This window comes from Pseudorasbora parva, chromosome 12 (assembly GCF_024679245.1).
Source record: "Pseudorasbora parva isolate DD20220531a chromosome 12, ASM2467924v1, whole genome shotgun sequence".
NCBI classification, from domain to species: Eukaryota; Metazoa; Chordata; class Actinopteri; order Cypriniformes; family Gobionidae; genus Pseudorasbora; species Pseudorasbora parva.
This window is the reverse complement of record NC_090183.1, coordinates 17,540,257-17,562,208: the sequence shown is the minus strand read 5'-3', so window position 1 is coordinate 17,562,208 and position 21,952 is coordinate 17,540,257. Positions and strand designations below refer to the sequence as shown.

At 44.5% G+C, this 21,952-nt stretch overlaps 1 protein-coding gene across 1 annotated transcript in view; it reads right to left on the bottom strand.

Moving 5' to 3' along the window:
- Positions 1-1,640: 1,640 nt before the first annotated feature.
- cacng5a (calcium channel, voltage-dependent, gamma subunit 5a) overlaps positions 1,641-21,952 on the bottom strand; it is a 34,225-nt gene continuing 13,913 nt past the window's right edge. The window contains exons 4-6 of the mRNA XM_067458354.1: positions 13,314-13,454; positions 12,801-12,946; positions 1,641-2,841 (exon numbers count right to left, since the gene is read on the bottom strand). Of these exons, the coding sequence (XP_067314455.1) occupies positions 2,584-2,841; positions 12,801-12,946; positions 13,314-13,454 (545 nt within the window). The 3' untranslated portion in view covers positions 1,641-2,583. The remainder of the gene's footprint in view (positions 2,842-12,800; positions 12,947-13,313; positions 13,455-21,952) is intronic.

Sequence of the window (21,952 nt, the reverse complement as noted above, 5' to 3'; positions counted from 1 at the left end):
CGCAACAGCTCAAGTTCTTACTAGAACCAGGAAGTATGACCATATTAGTCCAGTTCTGTCAATATTGCATTGACACCCTATTAAATTTGAAAAATTGCAAATTTCTTACAAATCACTAAATGGTTTAGCTCTAGTACTTGAGGAAGCTCTTAACATATTATATTCCATCACATCTATTGCAATCTTAAAACTGGCCAATTGAAAATATATAGAAATATCGAAATTCACTGCAGGCAATAGATAATTTTCCTTTTTATTACCTAAACATTGCAACAGCCTTTCTAGCATTATTTGAGAAGCAGACACACTCTGTCAGTTTAAATCTAGACTAAAAACATATCTCTTTAACCTGGCATATACGTACACTATTCTACTATTCAAATTAGTTAAATGATTGTTAGGCTGTATAAACTAAATCATCTGGTATCACTCTTTTCTCCAGAGTGGCTGTTGGCCTATAGATAAATTAATTAAATTAATAACTATTTTTACAACAGAAATGAATCATCACTGAACATACTCAAGCTGGACTATGACACTAATTTCTTTTAGATCTGCTGTACAGTCGAAACCAACTTTGTTGCATTATTTTCCTTTTATATTTTAGGTTGCTTTGGCGTCTGATACCTCTGCTGCGTCTGACTTCCGAAGTCTAAGGCTGCTGGAGGAACTCCATTCAGGGTTCACCAAACAGGGAACTTTTCTGGGGAGCAAGATAGGTGTTAGAGCATATTTCTCCTCCAAAGAGGAGTCTGCGTGTTAGGTGTCATCCATTCTACAGATGTCTGCCAGAGAGGCACTGTGCGCCGCCAATACCCAAGAGGAGGCAACACTCTGAGTGCAGTGAGCCCTCACCCCAAGGGGGCACAGCTTGTCTTGGGACTGGCAAGTGTGGACATCGTCTGCCCAAGGGACCCGTGTAGTGACTTTCGACGCCTGGAGACACTTATTGGTATCACATAGCACTCAAATCTGGCACACTAGATGCTCCTATGGGCTCAGGGCAAGCTGCTTTCCCTAAGAGCAGGACCTAATTAGGGAGCAGACATTCTGTCAAGTCAGGGTATGAGGTCTGGGGAATGGAGATTCCCCCTTCCTCCACCCTCCCCCGATTCACAAAATAAACTTTATTTAATCTATATTGTATATTGTACAATGTGATTTTTTTCACAGTGTACCTTTTAAAATCATCTGTATTACACACACTTGCTATACAGTGGCTACACGTAAGTATGTACCATCAACATATTTAAATATTAGACATATTTATGCTCATATGTATATACGTTTTTACATACAGTATAGTCCACGGTTTTGATTAAAAACAGTATAATAGGCTCAGAAAAAAAGAAAAAGAAAAGACAACGAAGAAAGCGCCAAAATTATTTGATGTTCTATACTTTTTCTTAAATTTACTGGCTCAACTTCAAGCAGCATTGGATGGTATATGCAAGAAGATGTAAGAGTAGAATAGGTCATCTCTCTTTTTCATAATAAAGAGGGGAAACTCTAATTAATCTATAATAAATTGTATTATATTAAATCATAACAAATAGAATATACAGTGGAGAAATTTATTATAAAACATACATAGATTTTTACGTTTATCATTTTTCTAATATATATACTGCAGTGAATCAATCAGTAATACAGATTTTTTTTCTTGTGATGATCAAAACAATTTTGTCTCTGCATCATTGATGTGTTGATCTAAGTTGCACCTACATGTCAACTAACTCTTATTAGAGTATAAGTAAAGTATTAGCATAATGTCTACTTAATACCTGTTAACACTTTATTTTGGAAAGTATTTTTGAAAGTAAATTTGCAAGTACAAGTCAATTTATTCTACTAACCCTAATCCCTTATTCTACTAACCGTACCATACCCATAACAGTATACTAATAGTCTATTGAGAGTTAGTTGACATGTCGGTGCAAGGTTACTTAAGAGAATGTACAAAGCAAACCATCAAAAACAAAGTGTAAAATAAAAATAAAAATACAGTGTAGATAAACATTCATACCAAACACAAAATGCCTCTTAATCAAAAGACATCTGCTAGTCATAACAATAACATAAAAAACAATATTTAATCTCTGTGTTATGTTTATCAAGGGCAGGTCCAGATCTTCTTTTCTAGTATGTGCTTTAACAAACAGGCATCCATGTCCATGGCTACAAAAATTCAATAATTTCATTCATTTAAATACTTATTTTATACTATTATATCTAATTTTATGTTTTTCAATTTAAGCTGCAGTTTTGATCATTTTTGTATTTTTACAATGAACCAACTGACTGAATGAAAATATTCTCAAATAATTCCAGAACTTTAAGAAAAAGGCATAGATAGCCTACTATTTGCTACACATCAGTGTGGTACACTACAAATAACACGATACCACCATCTGATGTATGAAACTCAGAAAAACTGCATTAGTACTGAAGGCTCTCAAAGACAAGTAAATAACGCCCAAACATACATAATCTCTGGTGCCAAAGCCATTCCAGCATCGCCTCTTCAAGAACTAGCTATAGAGCTTTCTTCTTCTCAGATATCACTAATGTGTATTTGCAATCTCAACAGGGTGATGAGGACATCTGATCATAGTCAGGACACTTGAGGAGGGCAGGGTAGTTTGAATTCATTTGGAGTGATGCTTCACTGGAGATGTCTGAGGGGCTGCGTCCACGAGCCCTGGCATCTGGATGCAGGAACTGACCAGAATAGTCAGAACAGTTGCTGAGGCGTGGTCTGTAGAAACCTGGATGTGGCCTGTACATCTCCTCTGCAGTGTACCGCTTCATAAACAGGTAGACAGACATCACACCTGCCACCTGAGAGATTGAAGAATATGTGAAATTAATGAAATGCAACAAAATATTTTACATTTCATTTGGGTGTATATGATATTGGGTCTTATTACACGGCTCTGTGAAATACTTGATTCTGATTGGTCAATCACGCATTCCAGGGGTACGTTATTCCCAGATAACACCCGCCCATCCGGGTACTACGAGTTCCCTTTATCGAGGGAACTCGCACTGCGTCGTCGAGTGACGACACTCTGGGGAACGCCCCCAGCGTGACGGCTCTGAAGTATGAATGAAATCAGCCACCAATCCGATTGGTGCAACGTCATGACGTAGTAGGTGACGGCACACACGGAAGCTATAAGAAGGCGCCGTCTCATACAACAGACAGTCTTTGCTCTTCAGCGAGGCGCTCTTTGTTGATATTGTTTGTCTATTTACTGTTTCACCAAAATTAAGAAGAAAGCATGGCAAGCGAGCAATTTAGACGGTGTGTGCACCCGTGCCCACGCTTCATTACGGGCTCGGACACACACCAGCTGTGTGTGCAGTGCCTCGGGGCGCAGCACGCTCAGGCGGCGCTTGAGGGTGCCGCCTGCAGCGAGTGTGAGAGGCTGCCGTTCCGGGTGCTGCACTCACGGCTGGCCGTTTTTACAGAGAGCAGCCAGGCTCGCGAGCCCCGTGGATCCGATCCCGCGTCTGTTGAGGCATCGCGGCGTAGATCCTGGGGCTCACAACTGGATCTCGCGACGGGAGGCGGGCATGCTGAGGCATCTTCCCACTCCTCGTCCGAAGATTCAGACGCTCTTCCGCCTCGTGAGGAAGCCCGCGCCGCAGCATCTTCTCACGAGGGCGATAACCCAGTGCTGATGCTGTCTGATTCCGAGGGATCAGATCAGTTCAGCCTGGAGGCGGGCGGAGTGCAGGTGAATTCACCTCTTCACTCCCCGCTCAAGAAGAGCTCGTGGACGTGCTGACACGCGCTGTGACCAAACTTAACATCGACTGGCCACAGGAAGAGGTGGAAGTTCTGCCTGTAAGCAGGTTGGACAGACGCTTCTTCAAAAAGCGTGCTCAGCCGCCACGCAGGGGCTTGCCGTTTTTCCCGGATTTACACAACGAGTTGTGTAAATCTTGGGGAAAACCGTACTCAGCGTGCCTATTGAACCCCCCAGTTCTTGATTTTGGGTGTGTGGTGGGTGTGTCCGAGGCTGGCTACGGGGCGCTGCCTCGCGTCGAGGAGGCGTTAGTGAGCTATCTGTCTCACGAAGCAGCAGCGTTCCTGAAAGCCCGTCGTCCCTGGTGGGCAGGGCGTATCGAGCGGCTGGGAGAGCTGGTAGTTGCCTGCACACCATGGCGGTCCTGCAGGCCTACCAAGCTGAGTTCCTTAAGGAGCTCGATTAGGGAGATGGTCCGTCCCCGGACGATATTAAAAAGCTGCGCAAAGCAACTGACTTGTCTCTCCGCGTCACCAAAGAGACGGCCCGTGCTATCGGCCGCTCTATGGCTGGCTTAGTGTGCGTGGAGAGGCACCTCTGGTTAAACCTATCGGGGATGAAGGAGAAGGAGAAATCCTTTCTTCTGGATTCCCTGATAGCCCCTGTGGGTCTCTTCGGTGACGCAGTAAATAGCGTCGTCGAGAGATTCCAGGAGGTGAGGAAGCAGTTGGCGGCTTTCCGGCAGTATCTCCCTCGCCGCCAGGGGCCTCCTGCAGCCAGCAGGGAGGTCTCTGGTAGCCAGTCCCGGCCGTCCACCAGTGGCGCTCACAGGCAGGCGCAGAAGGAGAGCATCCCCTCCCCTCCCGAGGGAGCTTGGCAAAGGAGGCGGCGTTCTCGCCTGAAGTCTTCCAAGACTAAGGGCGATTTAAGAGACGTCCTTCAGGCGAAGAAGGCTTCTGGCAAGCGGTCCTAGCTGCGGCGGGACCGCTCAGAGCTGGCCCTCCCGGGGGCGGACAACCGAGGTCGTTCCGAACCCGCAGCTCTGGGGAAATCGATGCTGTGCTCCCGCCGTTAACAACGCTTCGGGCCTCATCGTTTTCCCGCGTATGTACGCCGTTCCAGCCGCCTCGAAATCGACCTGCAGGGCAGGAGGTTCGGTGGGTACCAGAGACCAGCCTCGAGAGGCTGGTTCCCCTAGTAGAATATATCGGCGCATGGTCATGCCTCCCGAATATCTCTGCTTGGGTCCTGAGTACAGTGGGAAGGGGGTACAGACTGAAGTTCAGAGCTCCACCACCGAAGTTCAGTGGTGTGGTCTGGACCGTGGGCAGCCTAGAGGCAGGTTATGGAACAAGAAGTGCAATCTCTGCTGGTTCAGGAGGCTATAGAACGTGTTCCTCCGCCAGACAGGGAGTCGGGGTTTTACAGCCGCTACTTTATAGTTCCCAAAAAGGGTGGGGACCTGCGTCCAATATTAGATCTGAGGTACTTGAACCGGTCTCTGAGGAGATTCAGGTTCAAGATGCTCACGATTCAAGCAATAGTGACTTTGATCCAGTTCGAGGACTGGTTCGTCACGATAGATCTAAAAGATGCATATTTTCATGTCTCCATCCTTCCTGCCCACAGGAAGTTCCTGAGGTTTGCTTTCGGGGGCGAAGCGTACCAATATCGGGTGTTTCCTTTCGGTCTAGCTCTTTCCCCTCGCACCTTTACCAAGTGCATGGATGCAGCTCTGGCCCTGATGAGGCTCCAGGGCATCCGTGTACTGAATTACATCGACGACTGGCTCATAATGCCTCAGTCGCGCGAGATGGCGATTCGGCATCGAGATGTCGCTTTAGCCCATCTCAGGTGCTTGGGGCTGAGACTGAACACGAGCAAAAGCGTGTTAGTACCCGCGCAGAGGACTACGTTCCTCGGTGTAGTGTGGGACTCGACCACGACGCGGGCGAGCATGTCCCCCGCACGAGTTGGGACCATACTGGCGGAGGTCTCAGGTATGAAGCTAGGCCACTGCCGCACTGTGAAGCAGTTTCAGAGACTGCTGGGCCTCATGGCAGCAGCGTCCAACGTGATTCCATTCGGCCTGCTATACATGAGGCCCCTCCAGTGGTGGCTGGAAACCAGGGGTTTCTCCTCGAGGGGAAAACCTTTTCCGTATGATCAGGGTAACGCGCAAATGCCTTCGTTCCCTCGTCATATGGAAAAAATCCGAGGTTCCTGTCCCAAGGGCCAGTGTTAGGCGCGTTATGTTGCAGGAAGATCCTTTCAACAGACACCTCCCTCACGGGCTCCGACATTGTGGCACTGCTAGATGGCCCCCCCATGGCAGGTCCCTCTGAGGAGGGATCTGCTGTCTCAGGCAGGGGGAATGATACTCCACCCCAGGCCCGAGCTGTGGGACCTCTGGGTCTGGCCCTTGAGGGAGCCCAGTACCTAGGGGATGGCCTGCCACAAGAGGTCGTAGAGACCATTCTCAGCTCTAGGGCTCCCTCTATGAGGAAACTGTATAGCCTTAAGTGGAATGTCTTCTCTAGCTGGTGTAGAGAACGGAGGGTGGACCCAGTTAACTGTGCTGTGGCCTCAGTGCTGGAGTTCCTCCAGGACCGTTTCTCTGCCGGTCTGACCCCATCCACTCTGAAGGTGTATGTGGCTGCCATTGGGGCTTTCCACTCACCTTTAGATGGGGGCCCGCTGGGTAGGCACCACTTGGTTGTACGGTTCCTTCGTGGGGCTAGGAGGTTGAGGCCTGCGGCTCATCCCAGAGTCCCGTCCTGGGACCTGGCAGTGGTTCTTGAAGGGCTGGTTGAGGCCCCCTTCAAACCATTGGAGTCAGATGAGGTGAGAAATCTGACCCTTAAGGTAGCCTTACTCCTCGCTATCACTTCTCTGAGGAGAGTGGGGGACCTCCAGGCCTTGGCGGTCACGCCAACTTGCTTGGAGTTTGCCCCTGGCAGGGTGAAGGCTATCTTGCACCCCAGACCGGGCTACGTGCCTAAGGTTCCATCTACGGGGATGGGTTCGTTTTTTCTTCAGGCATTTCATCCTCCGCCTCACGCGACGGCTGAGGAAGCTAGGCTGCACCTGCTCTGCCCTGTTAGGGCATTGAGGATTAATTTGGACAGGTCAGCTCATTGGAGGAAGTCAGACCAGCTTTTGGTGTGCTTTGGCCCCCCTAAGAAAAGGTTGCCTGCGGCGAGACAGACTATTAGTAACTGGATCGTCCAGGCTATAGCCACGGCTTATCGGGTGCGCAATTTGCCTTCACCCATAGCCATGAGGGCTCACTCTACGAGGGGTTTGGCCTCCTCGGTGGCCCTCCTTTCGGGAGCCTCACTTATTGAGATTTGTGAGGCAGCGGGGTGGGCTAACCTGCACACCTTTATCAGGTTTTATAAGCTGGACCTCCCAGCTACACCGGGTGCTAGAGTGCTTGCATCCTGAGTGTGCCTGAAGTGTCAAGTGTGTGAAGTGTTTCGGTGTGGCATAGTGGGTATTCGTTCCCCAGAGTGTCGTCACTCGACGACGCAGTGCGAGTTCCCTCGATAAAGGGAACTTCTTGGGTTACTTTTGTAACCCTTGTTCCCTGAGAGGGAACGAGACACTGCGTCTCGTTGCAACATCTTCACGTAAAGCGCTCGCTTCATCGCAAAGGCTGTCTGTTGTCTGAGACGGCGCCTTCTAATAGCTTCCGCATACACCGTCACCTACTACGTCATGATGTTGCACCAATCGGATTGGTGGCTGATTTCATTCATACTTCAGAGCAGTCACGCTGGGGGCGTTCCCCAGAGTGTCATCAATCGACGACGCAGTGTCTCGTTCCCTCTCAGGGAACAAGGGTTACAAAAGTAACCCGAGACGTTATCTTGACCAGTACTACTTCTATGCTTAATGCTGGCGCCATCTTGTGGCTTAAACAGCCATGGGTTACAATGGAAGACTTCAAGGCAGGTTTCCTTTATAAAGTTTTAAATATGGATATTCTTCTTACACAAACGCATCGATTCGAATCAGAAGGCTCTATTAACCCATCGGAGCCGTGTGGAGCACACTATTTGACGGACAGCTGCATTTTTTATGGACTTCAAAAACAACTACAACTACTGCTTGGATTAACGTTAGCCTGGACTTTTTAAAAATAACTCTGATTGTATTTGTCTGAAAGAAGAATGTCATATACACCTATAATGACTTGAAGGTGAGTAAATCATAGGTTTGGTTTCATTTTTGGGTGAACTAACCCTTTCAGCATTCATTTTCAACATATAGCAGCAATAGATAAAGGATTAAAGTTTGGAGCTGTTTTTCTTTGCGGAAGCTTTGCGGAAGAGCTAATCAAATATTTAATCTCAAGACAATATTTTGTGTCTAATTTATTTGAGACTAGTAGCCCTGTAATAAGCGGGATAATGTACACCCAGCCGGTTGTTATCGCAGAATAAATCCTGACAGAGTGATCAGGACCCCGACGCAAAGCGAAGCGGAGGGATAATATCCCTTACTTATTCATTACTTACTACTTACTACTTACACTTATATACCTGCTTTTTCTTCCGGTAAAAAGTTTTGAAACATTACTATTTTTAAAGTAGTCATTTTTAAAGAAGTCTCATACTTTCTCCAATTCTCTAATGCTTCCTCTTAGGCTTTGTCTGAAGGCTGGAGTAATGGGAGATGAGAATTCAGCATTGCATTACATAAAAGTGTATACACATTTAATTTAAGGATTAATTAAGGGTTAGTTAATCCAAAAATATAAATTCTGTTATTAATTCCTCACCCTCATGTCGTTCGAGACCCGTAAGACTTCTGTTCATTCGGAACACAAATGAAGATATTTTTGTTGAAATCTGATGGCTCAGACAGGCTTTCATTGACACCAATGTCATTTCCTCTCTCAAGACCCATAAAATGCACTAAAGACGTCATTACTAAGCCCATCTCACTACAGTGGCTCTACAATAATTTTATGAAGCGACAAGAATAGTTTTTGTGCGCAAAAAAATCCTAACAAACAATTTATATAGTGATAGGCCAATTTGAAAACAAAGCTTTGAACCGAATCAGTGTATCTATTCATGATTCGGATCGCCAAAATCACGTGATTTCAGCAGATTTTAAATGTTGAAATCGGCCATCACTATATAAGTCGTTAATTATTGTTATTTATTTTTTTGTGCACATTTTTTTTTATCGTTGCTTCATAAAACTATTGTAGAGCCACTGTGAGATCTTTAGTGCGTCTTATGGGTATTGAGAGAGGAAATGTCATTGTTGCCAATGAAGGCCTTTCTGAGACATCAGATTTCAACAAAAACATCTTCATTTGTGTTCCGAAGATGAACAGAGGTCTTACGGGTGTCAAACGACATGATAGAAAGTAATTAATGACAGAATTTTCATTTTTGGGTGAACTAACCCTTTAAAGTGTATACAGTCCCTGACAAAAGTCTTGTCGCTTATCTATTTTCTAGAAATACCTGATATTAACCTGACTTTTAATTTATTCATTGGTGTTAGAAATAGCTCATATGAAAAGCTAAAACCCTCCCAAATGATGTTTAATGCACTGAAATAAATAATGTTCACAGACAAAATATTTATCATTTAATCAAGACGGAAAGGTCAAATTTTGGCAAGACAAAAGTTTTGTCGCCTATACAGAAATTGAACAAATTTACTGCAAATACAAAAATATGTCAGCAAATTAAGTTGTGGTGCTGTGAGATCCAAATTTAATATCTTGTATGACTTCCATGAGCTTGAAGGACTGCATCCATGCGGTTTGGCAAGGATTCATACAATTTATTGATGAAGTCATCAGGAATAAATAAAGAAAGCAGTCTTGCATGCCTCCCAGAGTTCATCAATATTCTTTGGTTTCGTCTTCCATGCGTCCTCTTTCATCCTACCTCAATGATGTTCATGTCTGGTGACTGGGCTGGCCAATCCTGGAGCATCTTGATCTTCTTCGCCTTAAGGAACTTTGATGTGGAGATGGAAGTATGTGATGGAGCACCGTCCTGCTGCAGAATTTGGCCTCTTTGATGGTTGGGAATATAAGAGGTAGCTAAGATTTCTTGGTATTTTAAACTATTGATGTTGCCTTCCACCCTGCAGATCTCTCGCACACCCCCATACTGGATGTAACCCCAGACCATGATTTTTCTGCCACCAAACTTCACTGTTTTCTGGGTGAATATCGGATCCATTCTGGCTCCACTAGGTCTCCTACAATATTTGCAGCGACTGTGGTGTAATTCAACAGAAGATTCATCTGAAAAATCCACCTTCTGCCAGTTTTCCTGCGTCCTTCCTTTTAGCAGGCTGTTGGCCTTGGCAAATGCCACACGTTTTTTCAATTGTCTTTTGTTTAGTGCTGGCTTCTGGGCACTGATTCGACCATGGAGGCCATTTCGAGACAGAATCCGACAAACTGTTCTGGTTGACACAGGGACTTCAGGTGACCAGGTCTCGTGGAGCTCTGCTGCAGTGGAAAATGGGCTGGCCTTGGATTTTTGAGCCAACAAACAGTCCTCTTGAGCAGTTGTCTTGCGGGGTCTGCCTGACCTGGGCTTGTCAAAAACGTCTCCAGTCTCTTCAAATCTTTTTTTTATCCTCTGTACTTGACGCTGAGACACATTGAAGGTGTCTGCCACATCAGCAGTGGATCTGGTCTTCAGCCTCTTGATAATCAAAACTTTAGTCTCAGGGTGAATCTTAGGCATGTTTGCAGAGGTCTAGTTGCAGTTGATGTGAAGGTCTAGTGTACTGGGGTTCTTTTTATACACACTTGAGACCTAATTGATCCAATATTAGTCACAGGGGAAGCTCATATGACAAGGCGACAACACTTATGTTTTTGCAAAAATTGACTCAATGGGCTTTACCAAGCTGTGAATATTAGAATACTTTTTGAAAGTTTAGTTTTTCACTGAAACATTATCACAAAAGCTAGTGGGATTAAAATGAGCCATTTCTTGTAAAAATATCTTGATTAGAAATATATTTCAGCGGCACTTTAGGTCAATTTGTACACAAGCGACAAGACTTTTGGCAGGGACTGTATTGTATATACCGTATTTCCTCAAATAAAAGCCTGTGGTCAAATAAACGCTGGGCCTCTGATAGTGGCCAGGGGTGTGGTCAACACGAACAAATAAAGGCCGGTTTCAAATAAAGGCCGGGGAAAATGAGTGGATAATCTCCTAAATGCCGTTAATTTAATGCGAAACCATCCTGATGCCACGAGCCCCGATGCGAGTCATGCCAGTGCGACACACACTAATCCTGGTCTCTTCTATAGTTAACCTGAAAACTTTACAGGGATTGCTTTGTAAATGAAATTGAGAATATAAAGGATGCACGTGCCATTTTAAATAGGCTACTGTAGTCTATGAGAGATGCGACGTCTGTAAAAATACCGTGTCACCAGGCAGACTACAAATATCGATCTTCACAATACGTGCGCCTCCATCTGCTCTGTCAGTAGTCAGGGCTCTGATCAGGGAGTCAGCCTATTGACTTACCGGTATGTCCTGATCAGTGCCCTGACTACTGAACTAGGGAGCTGATTAAGACGCACCTAATATTAGCCTCTCGTCTCTTTTATGTCTTCTTAAGGGGGTCGCAACCAAGCCTCGAAGCTCAGCTCCACGCAGCGCCGCGTCTCAAGCCTTGTTTATACTTTCGCCTGTCTCCGCTGACTGCGCACTCCTCCCCAAACGGACACGGCGTTTATATTGACGCACTTGCCGTTGTGCTATTTTTTGAAACGACAGAGGGCGATTCGGAGTAATTGTTCTATAAACCATTAGGAAAAAGGGTCGAGAAGAAGTGGGCTAACGTGCACAGGTGATGATATTTATTTTAGTACATTTCGCCAAAAACCACACTACAAAAGAATCGTGTAAAACTCAGTAAACCTTGGCTTGATATTATTACTTGTGACATGAGAACAAAATATGCACTAAATTAACAATCTTTTAAATATTTCCTAATTTCACTAACCTTTAGTGTCGTGATTTATTTATTTATTTGATTAAACATGGATCTTTATTTAAAATGGCTTATTTCTGCTTTTGTAGGCTCATTCAGTAAATATAAGCACCTAATGTGCAAACTGGGGGCCGGTGTGATGAGACGTCATGCTCGGCTAGATTCGCCGAGAACTCGTTGATCTTCGGATGCGGAGCTGCGCGCGGGATTACAAAAAATGCGTATTATGTTGTTGTATGGTGATATTTTTGCAAATGTTTCTTTAAAAAAATGATAATATTTGTCAACTGGAACGATCACTTTAAATTGAAAACGGTTTACATAAAGCAATTATATTTCAAACAGATGGAATTAGATATACAGGCCTGCCCCTAATAAAAGCCTGCTTCAAATAAAAGCCGGTTCCCATCGGCAGTTCAGGTAAATAAAGGCCCCGGTCTTTATTTGAGGAATTACGGTATATATACACACACAGATCAAGCATATCATTACGACCACTGACAGGTGAAGTGAATAGGCTAACACTGATTATCTCTTCATCAAGGCACTGGGTGGGATATATTAGGCAGCAAGTAACATCAAAAGTTAATGTGTTAGAAACAGGAAAAATGGGCAAGTGTAAGGATTTGAGCGAGTTTGACAAAGACCAAATTGTGATGGCTAGACGACTGGATCCGAACCTCTTCAGAACTGCAGCTTTTTTGGGGTGTTCCCAGTCTGCAGTGGTCAGTATCTATCAAAAGTGGTCCAAGGAAGGAACAGGGTCATGGGTGGCCAAGGCTTATTGATGCAAATGGATTGCAAAGGCTGACCCGTGTGGTCCACAAAACTCAGCCACTGCATCTTCAGCGGTTTGAATTTAGACATATTGAATCAAAATGACTGCTGTGATCATTATAACACCCAAGAACAGAACACCTTTTCAAATTTACTGATGTAAATTAATTTATAAAAAAAGAATGTTAACAGATTTTATGCACAGTTAGTGAATGAGACCCATTGTCTTTAATATATACACAGAGATGAAAAGATAAGTGTTACCTCAGTAAGCAGGAAGGAGACTGCAGCAAAAGCAAAAGACCAGCCATATTTATAACTGAAATAAGCTTCATTCGTTTTCGTTCGGTTCATCATTTCGTCATTAATATTGGATATATACAAGACCAGACCAACCACAAGGGACAGACCTGTATCAGAAATAACGAGAAAACAAGCCATCAATGTTACAGTATATGGCCTTTTAGAGAACTGTTGGTTCTGAGAACTGAACTCAGTTCTCACTCATTTCTTCCATACAAAGTCCTTAAGGGCAAATTGCTTGCACAGAATTTTTTCTTCTTAATTACTATTATCATTTTAGTTTTCCTTGGTTAATTCTTAGTTTTTTTTTTTAGTAATGTTGTTCACTCAGTATGATTGTAACTAACTAATGAATTCTAGTATTCTGAAATGTATATAACAAAAGTATATTATTGTCTAAAAAAATTACACAATTCATTGCTGCTTTATATAGCGATCCTACCACACTTTTTACTGTTTTGAACTCAATCCCACCTGACAGGATAAAGAAGATTCCAGAGATGAAGGCCAGAATAGTGCGTTGAGGTCGGATGTGTCCAATATTACTCAGCACAAATCCAATGAACATGAAGAATAGACTGACCAGAGGAAAAGGAGTAGAAGAGCGAATCATTTCTGGAAACAAACCCAAATAAAATTATTACTGATGATGGATACCTAATTCTTCTACAACCTCTATGTGTAATCTCACTACTAATATAACAAAAAATAAACAGCAACTAACTGTCTATTTGCTAATTCCCTCTTGGTGGTGCTCCAAATTTATTGTGTACTCTAGATGTGAGCAGGGGCAAAGAGCTACATAATGGCCAGCTGGCAACGGCCTGCACTGAAATCTGGCAACTGCAATCACATGCAATTTCACCAACATTATGAATCACCAACATATGAAATGGCTAAGAAATAAATAAATATTGGCTTTACAGAAATCTTACTTTATGGATCTACACTGAGAAAAAAAAGTAAATCTAAAACTGTGCTTCATGTGGTAACTTCTAAATGAATTATTTTTATTCAAGCGAAAAATATTAAGCATCACTGAATCAACCTATATACAAGGTTGTAGTGGAAAAATATTAATTTAAGTTTGAAATAGCTCCCTTAGATAACCACAAGTATTATACATTTTATTGTTATTGTTATTGTTATTGTTATTATTATTATTATTGCGCTTATTTTGGTCACTTGTGGCCACCCTCTTTTAAAGCAGTTCCTCAGCCTATAGCCCACCCGCACACCCCTTTTTCCTCATTTAAAATGCTCTTGACATGCACACCCCTGCATGTGTGGGTCATGTGAGGGATTAATTGAGACTGATTAGTTGAATAGACAAGCATGTTATTGAATATCAATGCCTGGTACTTAGACAAACTGAAAATCATTCAACCTTTTAGTGACCGCTGACACAGTGACATACATACAAAGTGTCAAAGGACTAACTATTACACATTTTAATTTACACTATTACACAATACTTTAACTTAATCACTGAATCTCAGTGTTGTTTTAAGCTACAATAGATTTTTCATGAACAGTTAAAAGTATTTTGACTAGCACATTTTTTTAAATCCAATTTAATACTGCTTCTAAATAAAAATAATTAAAAGAGAGAGACGTACATACAAACAAACACGCACACAACCTACCTGTAAACTACTACTTTAAGAATTGTAAAATAAAAAATCTAATGCTATGAATAGTTATCAATTAACATCTATTAGCTAAATTAAATCCATATTGTAATCACTCATTGGCATTAAAACACTTGAATACAGTTTTGAGGTTGTTCCAAGGTTGCTACTGTGTATTTAGCATGTATGTTTGTGTCAGAAGTGCATACCATTATCAGACATATCAACGAAAATAGTTGCCAGCAGCCAATTAAATCTTAGTAGATAACTTCAACTGTGAAAGTCACCTGAATTATTTTTAAACAATATTCGCTAAGTCAGTGCATTACATTTAGGGCGTTCACACTTGTATTTTGGTTCCGATGAATAGGATTCTTGCTAGCGAGAGCCAATCTACTTCGAATGTAACTAAACAAACCAATGCATATTGGCATGCAATGATTGCACCAGCTGCTCATGCCACGCAGCACGGGTATAAAGGAGGCGCAGGTGCTTGCATGAAGCCTTTTGCTTCGGAGACGAGTGGTGGATGGATTGTCCTGAAATCACTCTCTACAAAGCGTGTGTTAACATTAGGGCTGTCCTCGACTAAGGATTTAGAGAATTGAATCAGAATGTTCGAATCTCTCTATGGTCGACTGATAGTCGAATCATCTATGTGTGTGTGAATGGGTTGGGAGGGGCACGACACTGCCAGCAGAAGGGTAAAACTATTTTTATTTTCCTTTACACACTGGACACAGCACCAACTTTTAATAAAGCAACCAAAACTGCCTGCCAACTGACAGACGAACTGACAATGGCTTTCTTATTTAGGTTTAAATAGCCTAAAAGGTAATGTGGTGGATAAACATTCATAAACCGTTTTCTCATAACATGTTAAAGCCGCGATCGAAATACAGAACATCACACAAATATATAAAAGTATATATAATATATATAATTTTGATAAATAAACCTAAAAAATACCTGCCTAGAGAGGAAAAGAACACTTTGAGTGCGTTTATATGCACGTTCTGAAGCCGATTGCGCCTAAAGCGAGTGAAGACGTACGCGAAGCTCAGTCCCGCACGCCTCAGGATCTCACACCGCCACCTGACGCGCATATTATATACACGCGAGCTCAATTTTGAATTGACTGACAGATGAGCTGCACGAAAGCGCTCTGTGGTGCAGCAGGATTTTAAACATCTTCCCGAGTGGACAGGCGCTGAATGCTGCCGCCAGTGTGTGTACACTCATTGAACGTGTTCTAATTTTAAAGGCACGGTGTGAAGCTCAGCGCCCTTAAAGGGGTCGCACACCGATGCTCATCTCATCTCAGCTCAGCGCCGCGACACGTCTTTAAAATATTGAGCACCCCCATTTTGCCAAAATGGTATGATCCTCGTTTCATAACACCTGCGAAGATTCGACCGTGAGATTAGTGGTCGAATCAGGCTCCGCATATTGATGCATCGAATCTTCGACTTTTCGGGGTCACCCCTAGTTAACATTATAACGAGTGAAGCTCTTTGGTTGACTAACTGAGATCAAGTCATGGCGCAGGCCCTGAGCCAGACGATGTCAACCTCTGTGGTCCAGAAACGCCCCCTGGCTTGCCTTGCTGAGGTGTGCTTTCATTATGTCCCATCTCACAAGGTGGCCATTTCAGCGACACTGCAGAGAACTGAGCCCAGTAGTTCTTAGCAGCTGGTAGCAGGCTGAGGCAATCAAGAGCTTCTCAGTCTGCTTGTTACCAAGAGCATCGCCCCCTGCAAAAAAAAAACAACCTCCACACAGTCTGCTATACTGTGTTCGTTGCAACCGAATCTTACCGAGGGTTGGATTTGGTTGAACAGACTGCGCACCTCACGGAGGCGCGTGTCCAGTCGATGCTGAACTGCCTGAATATGTTTCACGGCAGGATGGCGGTTCCACTGAAACAGTTTCAGAGGCTCCTGGGGCATAGTGGCCACGGCGGAAGTAACGCTGCTCGGCTTGCTTTCGCTTCACAGTCGAGTCCAGAGATGGGTGTGGCAATGTAGCATTCACCGGGAGGCAAACCCAGCCCTAGCTTTGCTCTGTCCCGGCCGCGCTCTGTGGATCTAAGTGGATAGAACTCAAAGCTTCAGGGCCTCAGATCAGCTCTGTCTCCAAGCAGAGGATGGCCCACTGGATAGTGGTGTGCCCTGTCCACCTCAAACGGGTAGAAGCACTGCTGTGCCTCGGCGCTTATACACTCTCCAGAAACCAACTCTGAGTTCTCCACCTCCCTTGGTACGGCGGAGCGTATGGAATTAGGCCCCTTGCTGCTGAATCCTTGAGAACCGGTATTGGGCTTGGGCTATGTGAGTGACCCTGCGGGGATCCCACATATTTTCCACGGTTGCTCCTCTCGGAAGCATGTGTCTTTCCCTTGGGATAGCCCTGCCCTTCTGGGGGTAGAACCTCTCACTTCTGTGGGCTATGGCTCAGCATTGTACTCCACATAACTCCTTCGGGGTACGATGTGGGTTCCGCATAGGGTTGGGTACCGAAACACGGTGCTAATATAGCACCGGTACCTATACAACCGGTATATACTGGACCAAATCAGAAAGCAGATTTCGGTTCCTCATTTCGGTGCCATCAAACTTGCTTCCACGCTTTGGCTGGCACTGAGCCACAAACAGCGCTCAGCACATATCACAATGATTCAGTGTTTTCAACCACACCATGTTTATTTTAGGTTTCAGACATTTAAATGCTCATAAGTAGCAGCAAAAACATGCTGATGTTTATGGATGTGGCAATAACAATCCTTTCTGACAGTTATAATTGTTATTGTCTGACAGTTATAATTGCAATTGACTATATATGTTACTATATAGCTTACTCTATTCTTCTAAGAGTTCACCGGTCACTTACTTTCATGTATTTCGTGAGACGAGGATGAATTTACCTGATGTAAATCCGACAGATCCGATTCTCTGAGGCGCAAACTAACATGGCACCGCCCATCGCGCAGTATAAATCAACTGACATGAGCATTATGACAAACATTCACTTACACATATTTGAAAATCTAAATATCAGATAGCTCATGACTTAGGTAACAAGTTTGTGAATATTTTGAGTAAAAAAGAAAAAAACGAAATAAACCGATACAGCTGAGCTCTGAGCTGTCATTACAGCACTATTGGGGCTGCTGTGTGTCATGTGATGTGAGAAGCACCACACGTTGCCATGGAAACAATACAACGATGAGTTCAAAGCCAGAGAATAAGGTAATATTAATGCAAAATAATGCTGAACTGAAGCTGGTTTGTAGCAGACCAAGACTACAGACTACTTTGCTGTTATTAAAATATGATTAAAGTTATTCAACTTATTATACAAATAAAATGTATGAATTAGGTCTTATTTAATTCTATAAACTATAATACTGATCTGCCAACATTGTTGCTATATGATAAATTAAAATAAGCTGATAACATCACTATTTTCTCCAGTACGACTGTACAGCCAAATCTAATTTTGTCGCAATATTATCCTGTTTGACACTGTGAAGCTGCTTTGACACAATCGTGATTGTAAAAGCGCTATATAAATAAAGTTGATTGATTGATATTAGTGCTGTAATGTATTAGGGCAGTTATTTAGTGTTAAATTAAGCCTATTGTAGTTGGATTAGGTGGCTTTAGCTTTTACTGTGAATTTAAGTAAATTGTGTTTTGTATTTATATTTACATATTTTTATATATTTTGGTATACTATAAACTTTTAATAAATTGTTTAATTTAAAGAAGAAGAAAAAATAAAAAAATAAAAAGCCATTATTTAATGTCATCCACTGTCAGGCACCTTTAGGTGTTTACTGTTTTAAAAGTACCAGCTTGGCACCAGAATCTAAAAAAAATAAATAAAAAATAAACGATACTCAACCCTAGTTCCGCAGCATCCCTTTCCATTAGGGCATGCTTTCCATGTGTTATCCAAAAAGTCACTGGCACAGGCCATGCAGCTTTGGTAGGGATTCCTATTCGTTGGTACTCTGACGTGGCGTTGAGAGTGACCAACTGAATGGGAAATGTCTTGGTTACGTATGTAAAGTTTCGGTTACGTATGTAACCCTCGTTCCCTGAGGGGGGAACTTAGACGTAATGTCAGTGACTGACGAATGGGGATTTCGCTTGGAAGCCTATCAACTTCGAGATCTAGAAAATGCCGAATGGCAGTGCCAATGCCATGGGCATGCGAGATTTGCATGCGTGATTCCACCTACCTACGTGGATATATAAGGAAGTAGCTGGCATGATCGCATTATGTTACCTGATGAGGAGCGTTCCAGCGGTACAGTGGAAGTGGCAGAGGGACGTTACGTCTCCGCTCCCTTCTCAGGGAACGAGGGTTACATACGTAACCGAGATGTTTCCTTTTGTTCAGTCACTCCGAGTAACGTCAGTGACTGACTAATGGAGGTCCCAATTTAATCACGCCACTCGGCTGTCTTCCAGTGCCCAGTGTAAGCGAAGTGCCCTGGCGCAAGGCTAGAATGGCCGAAGGCCTCCACTTAACACAGGCGATACTAAGGTACACTGGGAGGCATATTCCAGGTGGAAACCCACCCCCTCAAGGGAGGCTTACGGTGGAAATACACATGTAGGGGTCGTCCGGAGGGCAGAACTACTGTCGTTGGCGTCATCAGTGCTGGAGGAGCTCAGGGCTTTCAGAGAAGCTCACCTGAGAAGAATATTGCACGTATCCATTCCGTGGAGTGGAATGGCGAGCAAGCGAACACACCTGAGCCAATCCATTACCGGCCTCTAGTAGAGGCGAGTACATAGTACATACAGGCTCCACTCTGAGATTGTAAAATCTGGTGAATGTGTTTGGTGTCACCCAGCCTGCAGCTCTGCAGATGTCTGTTAGCGGAGCGCCATGCGCTAAGGCCCAAGAGGAACAGTCTGTGTCGCGGAAGGATGGACACATGGAAGTACGCGTCCTTCAGGTCGATTGCTGCTAACCAATCACATGGAAGAACGCATTCAAAAAGGCGTTTCGCAGTCAACATCCTGAACAGAAGCCTGTGAAGGGATCGGTTCAGGACGCGAAGGTCCAGAATTGGCCATAATGGGATGCTGGAGGTCGCCTGCGGTGGCGAGGATGCAGAGGCAGCTGTGCCAGCGACGCTTTGGGTGCAGCAGCTGGGTGGGCGAGAACTGTTGGGCGAAGCTCTCGACCGCGCCGCTGAATAGCCCAGCCTGGGATATGGGGGTGTCGAGCTCATCTCTGAGCCCTGGATCGGCCCCACCCTCGTGCATGTCACACAGCAACTTGGCCTGGTAGGCCTGGAGGGTAGCCATGGCATGCAAAGAAGCGGTGGCCTGCCCCACAGCTCTGTAGGATTTCGCCACCATGGAAGATGAGAATCTACAGGCTTTGGGGGGGTACTTAGGATCGCCATGCCAGGAGGAGGCGCTCTGGGGACACAGTTGCATTACCACAGAACGCTCCACCGTGGGAATCCCTGTGTATCCTCTAGCTGCCGCCCCATCGTGGGCGGAGAAGGCGGAAGAGGTTGCCAAACGCTTGCGAGAGGACAGCAAGGCCCTCCACGAGTGCGCAATCTCTCCATGCACTTCTGGGAAGAAAGGAACTGGGGGCACGGCAGGACAGCCATCCTGATGTGACGCACCCAAAAACCAATCGTCCAGACGCAAACGCTCAGGTCGGGGTGGAGGGTTCCACTCCAACCCAAGCATTGCGGCTGCCCGGGCAAGCATGGCTGTCAACTCCAGGTCCGACTCGGGCAATGCTGGCACACCCGAGGATGGCAGCACAGCCGAATCCTCATCCTCGGAGGAATCTAGCCCACCTTGCAATGCCGTGACCGACATCTCGTCGTCCTCTGGAGCGCCGAACGAAACCAGCGGGGCGGCCGAAGCCGTGGGCTCCATTACAACGCTCACGGGTACCGTTGCAAAAGAGGGGGGTGTGGGCCGAGGCAAGAGCTTCGGAGCTGTATTCCACACCATCACCCTCAGGTCACCCTGGCCACCAGCCGAAGTGACGCCTCGCGTAGAGACGTCAGATCGGGGTGTGGCAGAGGGGAGTCTCAATCCTTCACAGAGCTCATTGAGTCCCGATCACAACACGGAGATGGCCATATTCCCGCAGTGGGAGCACGACTTATCCACAAACGCTGCCTGAGCGTGCTGAAAGCCCAAACACGTCAGGCAGTGATTGCGCCCATCAGAAGGCGGGAGAGACTGACCACACCCAGAAGCACACGGGTGAGACATCCTGAAAAGGACGTGCCACGTGTGAGCTCTTTTTGCGAGAGGATAACCTCGCAGTCAATGCCGAAGCGTCCATGGACCACATACCAACTGGATACCGTAACGTCTGACCAGCAGACAGGAAGTATGCGATTGCTGGAACGTGCCGTTGACACCAACACCGACTGGAAGGTTTTGTCGTCTCGAAGAACTGACATATAACTCAGAAGGCTTTTGGAGTGAAGAGGTATGTAACCCTTGGCTCCGAAGCAGAAACATAATGCGATCATGCCAGCTACATCCTTATATACCTACGTGGGTAGGCGGAATTACGCATGCAAACCTTGCATGCGTGTGGCATTGGCACTGCCATTGGCCGTTTTCTAGATCTCGAAGTTGATAAGCTTCTAAGCAAAACCCCCATTCGTCAGTCACTGACGTTACTTGGAGTGACTGAACGATGTCCTATCGCCATGTCCTCTGTAATTTACCCACTCGGCTCCTCAGCAAAACACTGATTTAATGCAAGCACCTGTGCCTCATTTATACCCGCACTGCGTGGCATGAGCAGCTGGTGCAATCATTGCATGCCAATTTGCATTGGCTCATTTAGTTGCACTCAAAGTAAATTGGCTCTCGCTAGCAAGATTCCTATTCTTCAGAGAACGAGGGTTACATACTTAACCGAGATGTTCTCTTAGTTTCTTTGGTAAGGAACAAAAAAGAAAATTATACAGTTAGTCCTGATTCGCTTAGCAATCACTACTTTTTAGCACCCAACCTTTAGTAGTGTATTAGTAGTTTACCTTTAGTAGCATCCAGAGTATTAGTAGACTGGTAGGGTTAGGGTTAGAATCATTTTAAACGTGATTTAAGATCATCACAATAAAGAGAAGGCAGATATTAAGCAGACAGTCTAAAATACTACTTACTAAATATACTACATACTATACTAAAACTCTAATAATAGTTAGTTGAGAGTTAGTTTTACAGTGTTCTGACTGAACTTTTTTAGTGATGGAAATTTTTTGACATTTTGGAACATCCAAAACAATGCTGTGTGCTGGGCTAAATGCATTCACTCTATATGTACATACAGTATGATATAGAATTTTTACCAACTGTGTTGCATTCATATTTCAGTCAAACTGCACCGGCATGCAACCAAAGTTGGATCTTGGTCCGCTTGTTTTGTGTGCACCAGGGATGGCAGCATTTACACTTTGCATTTATGGACATT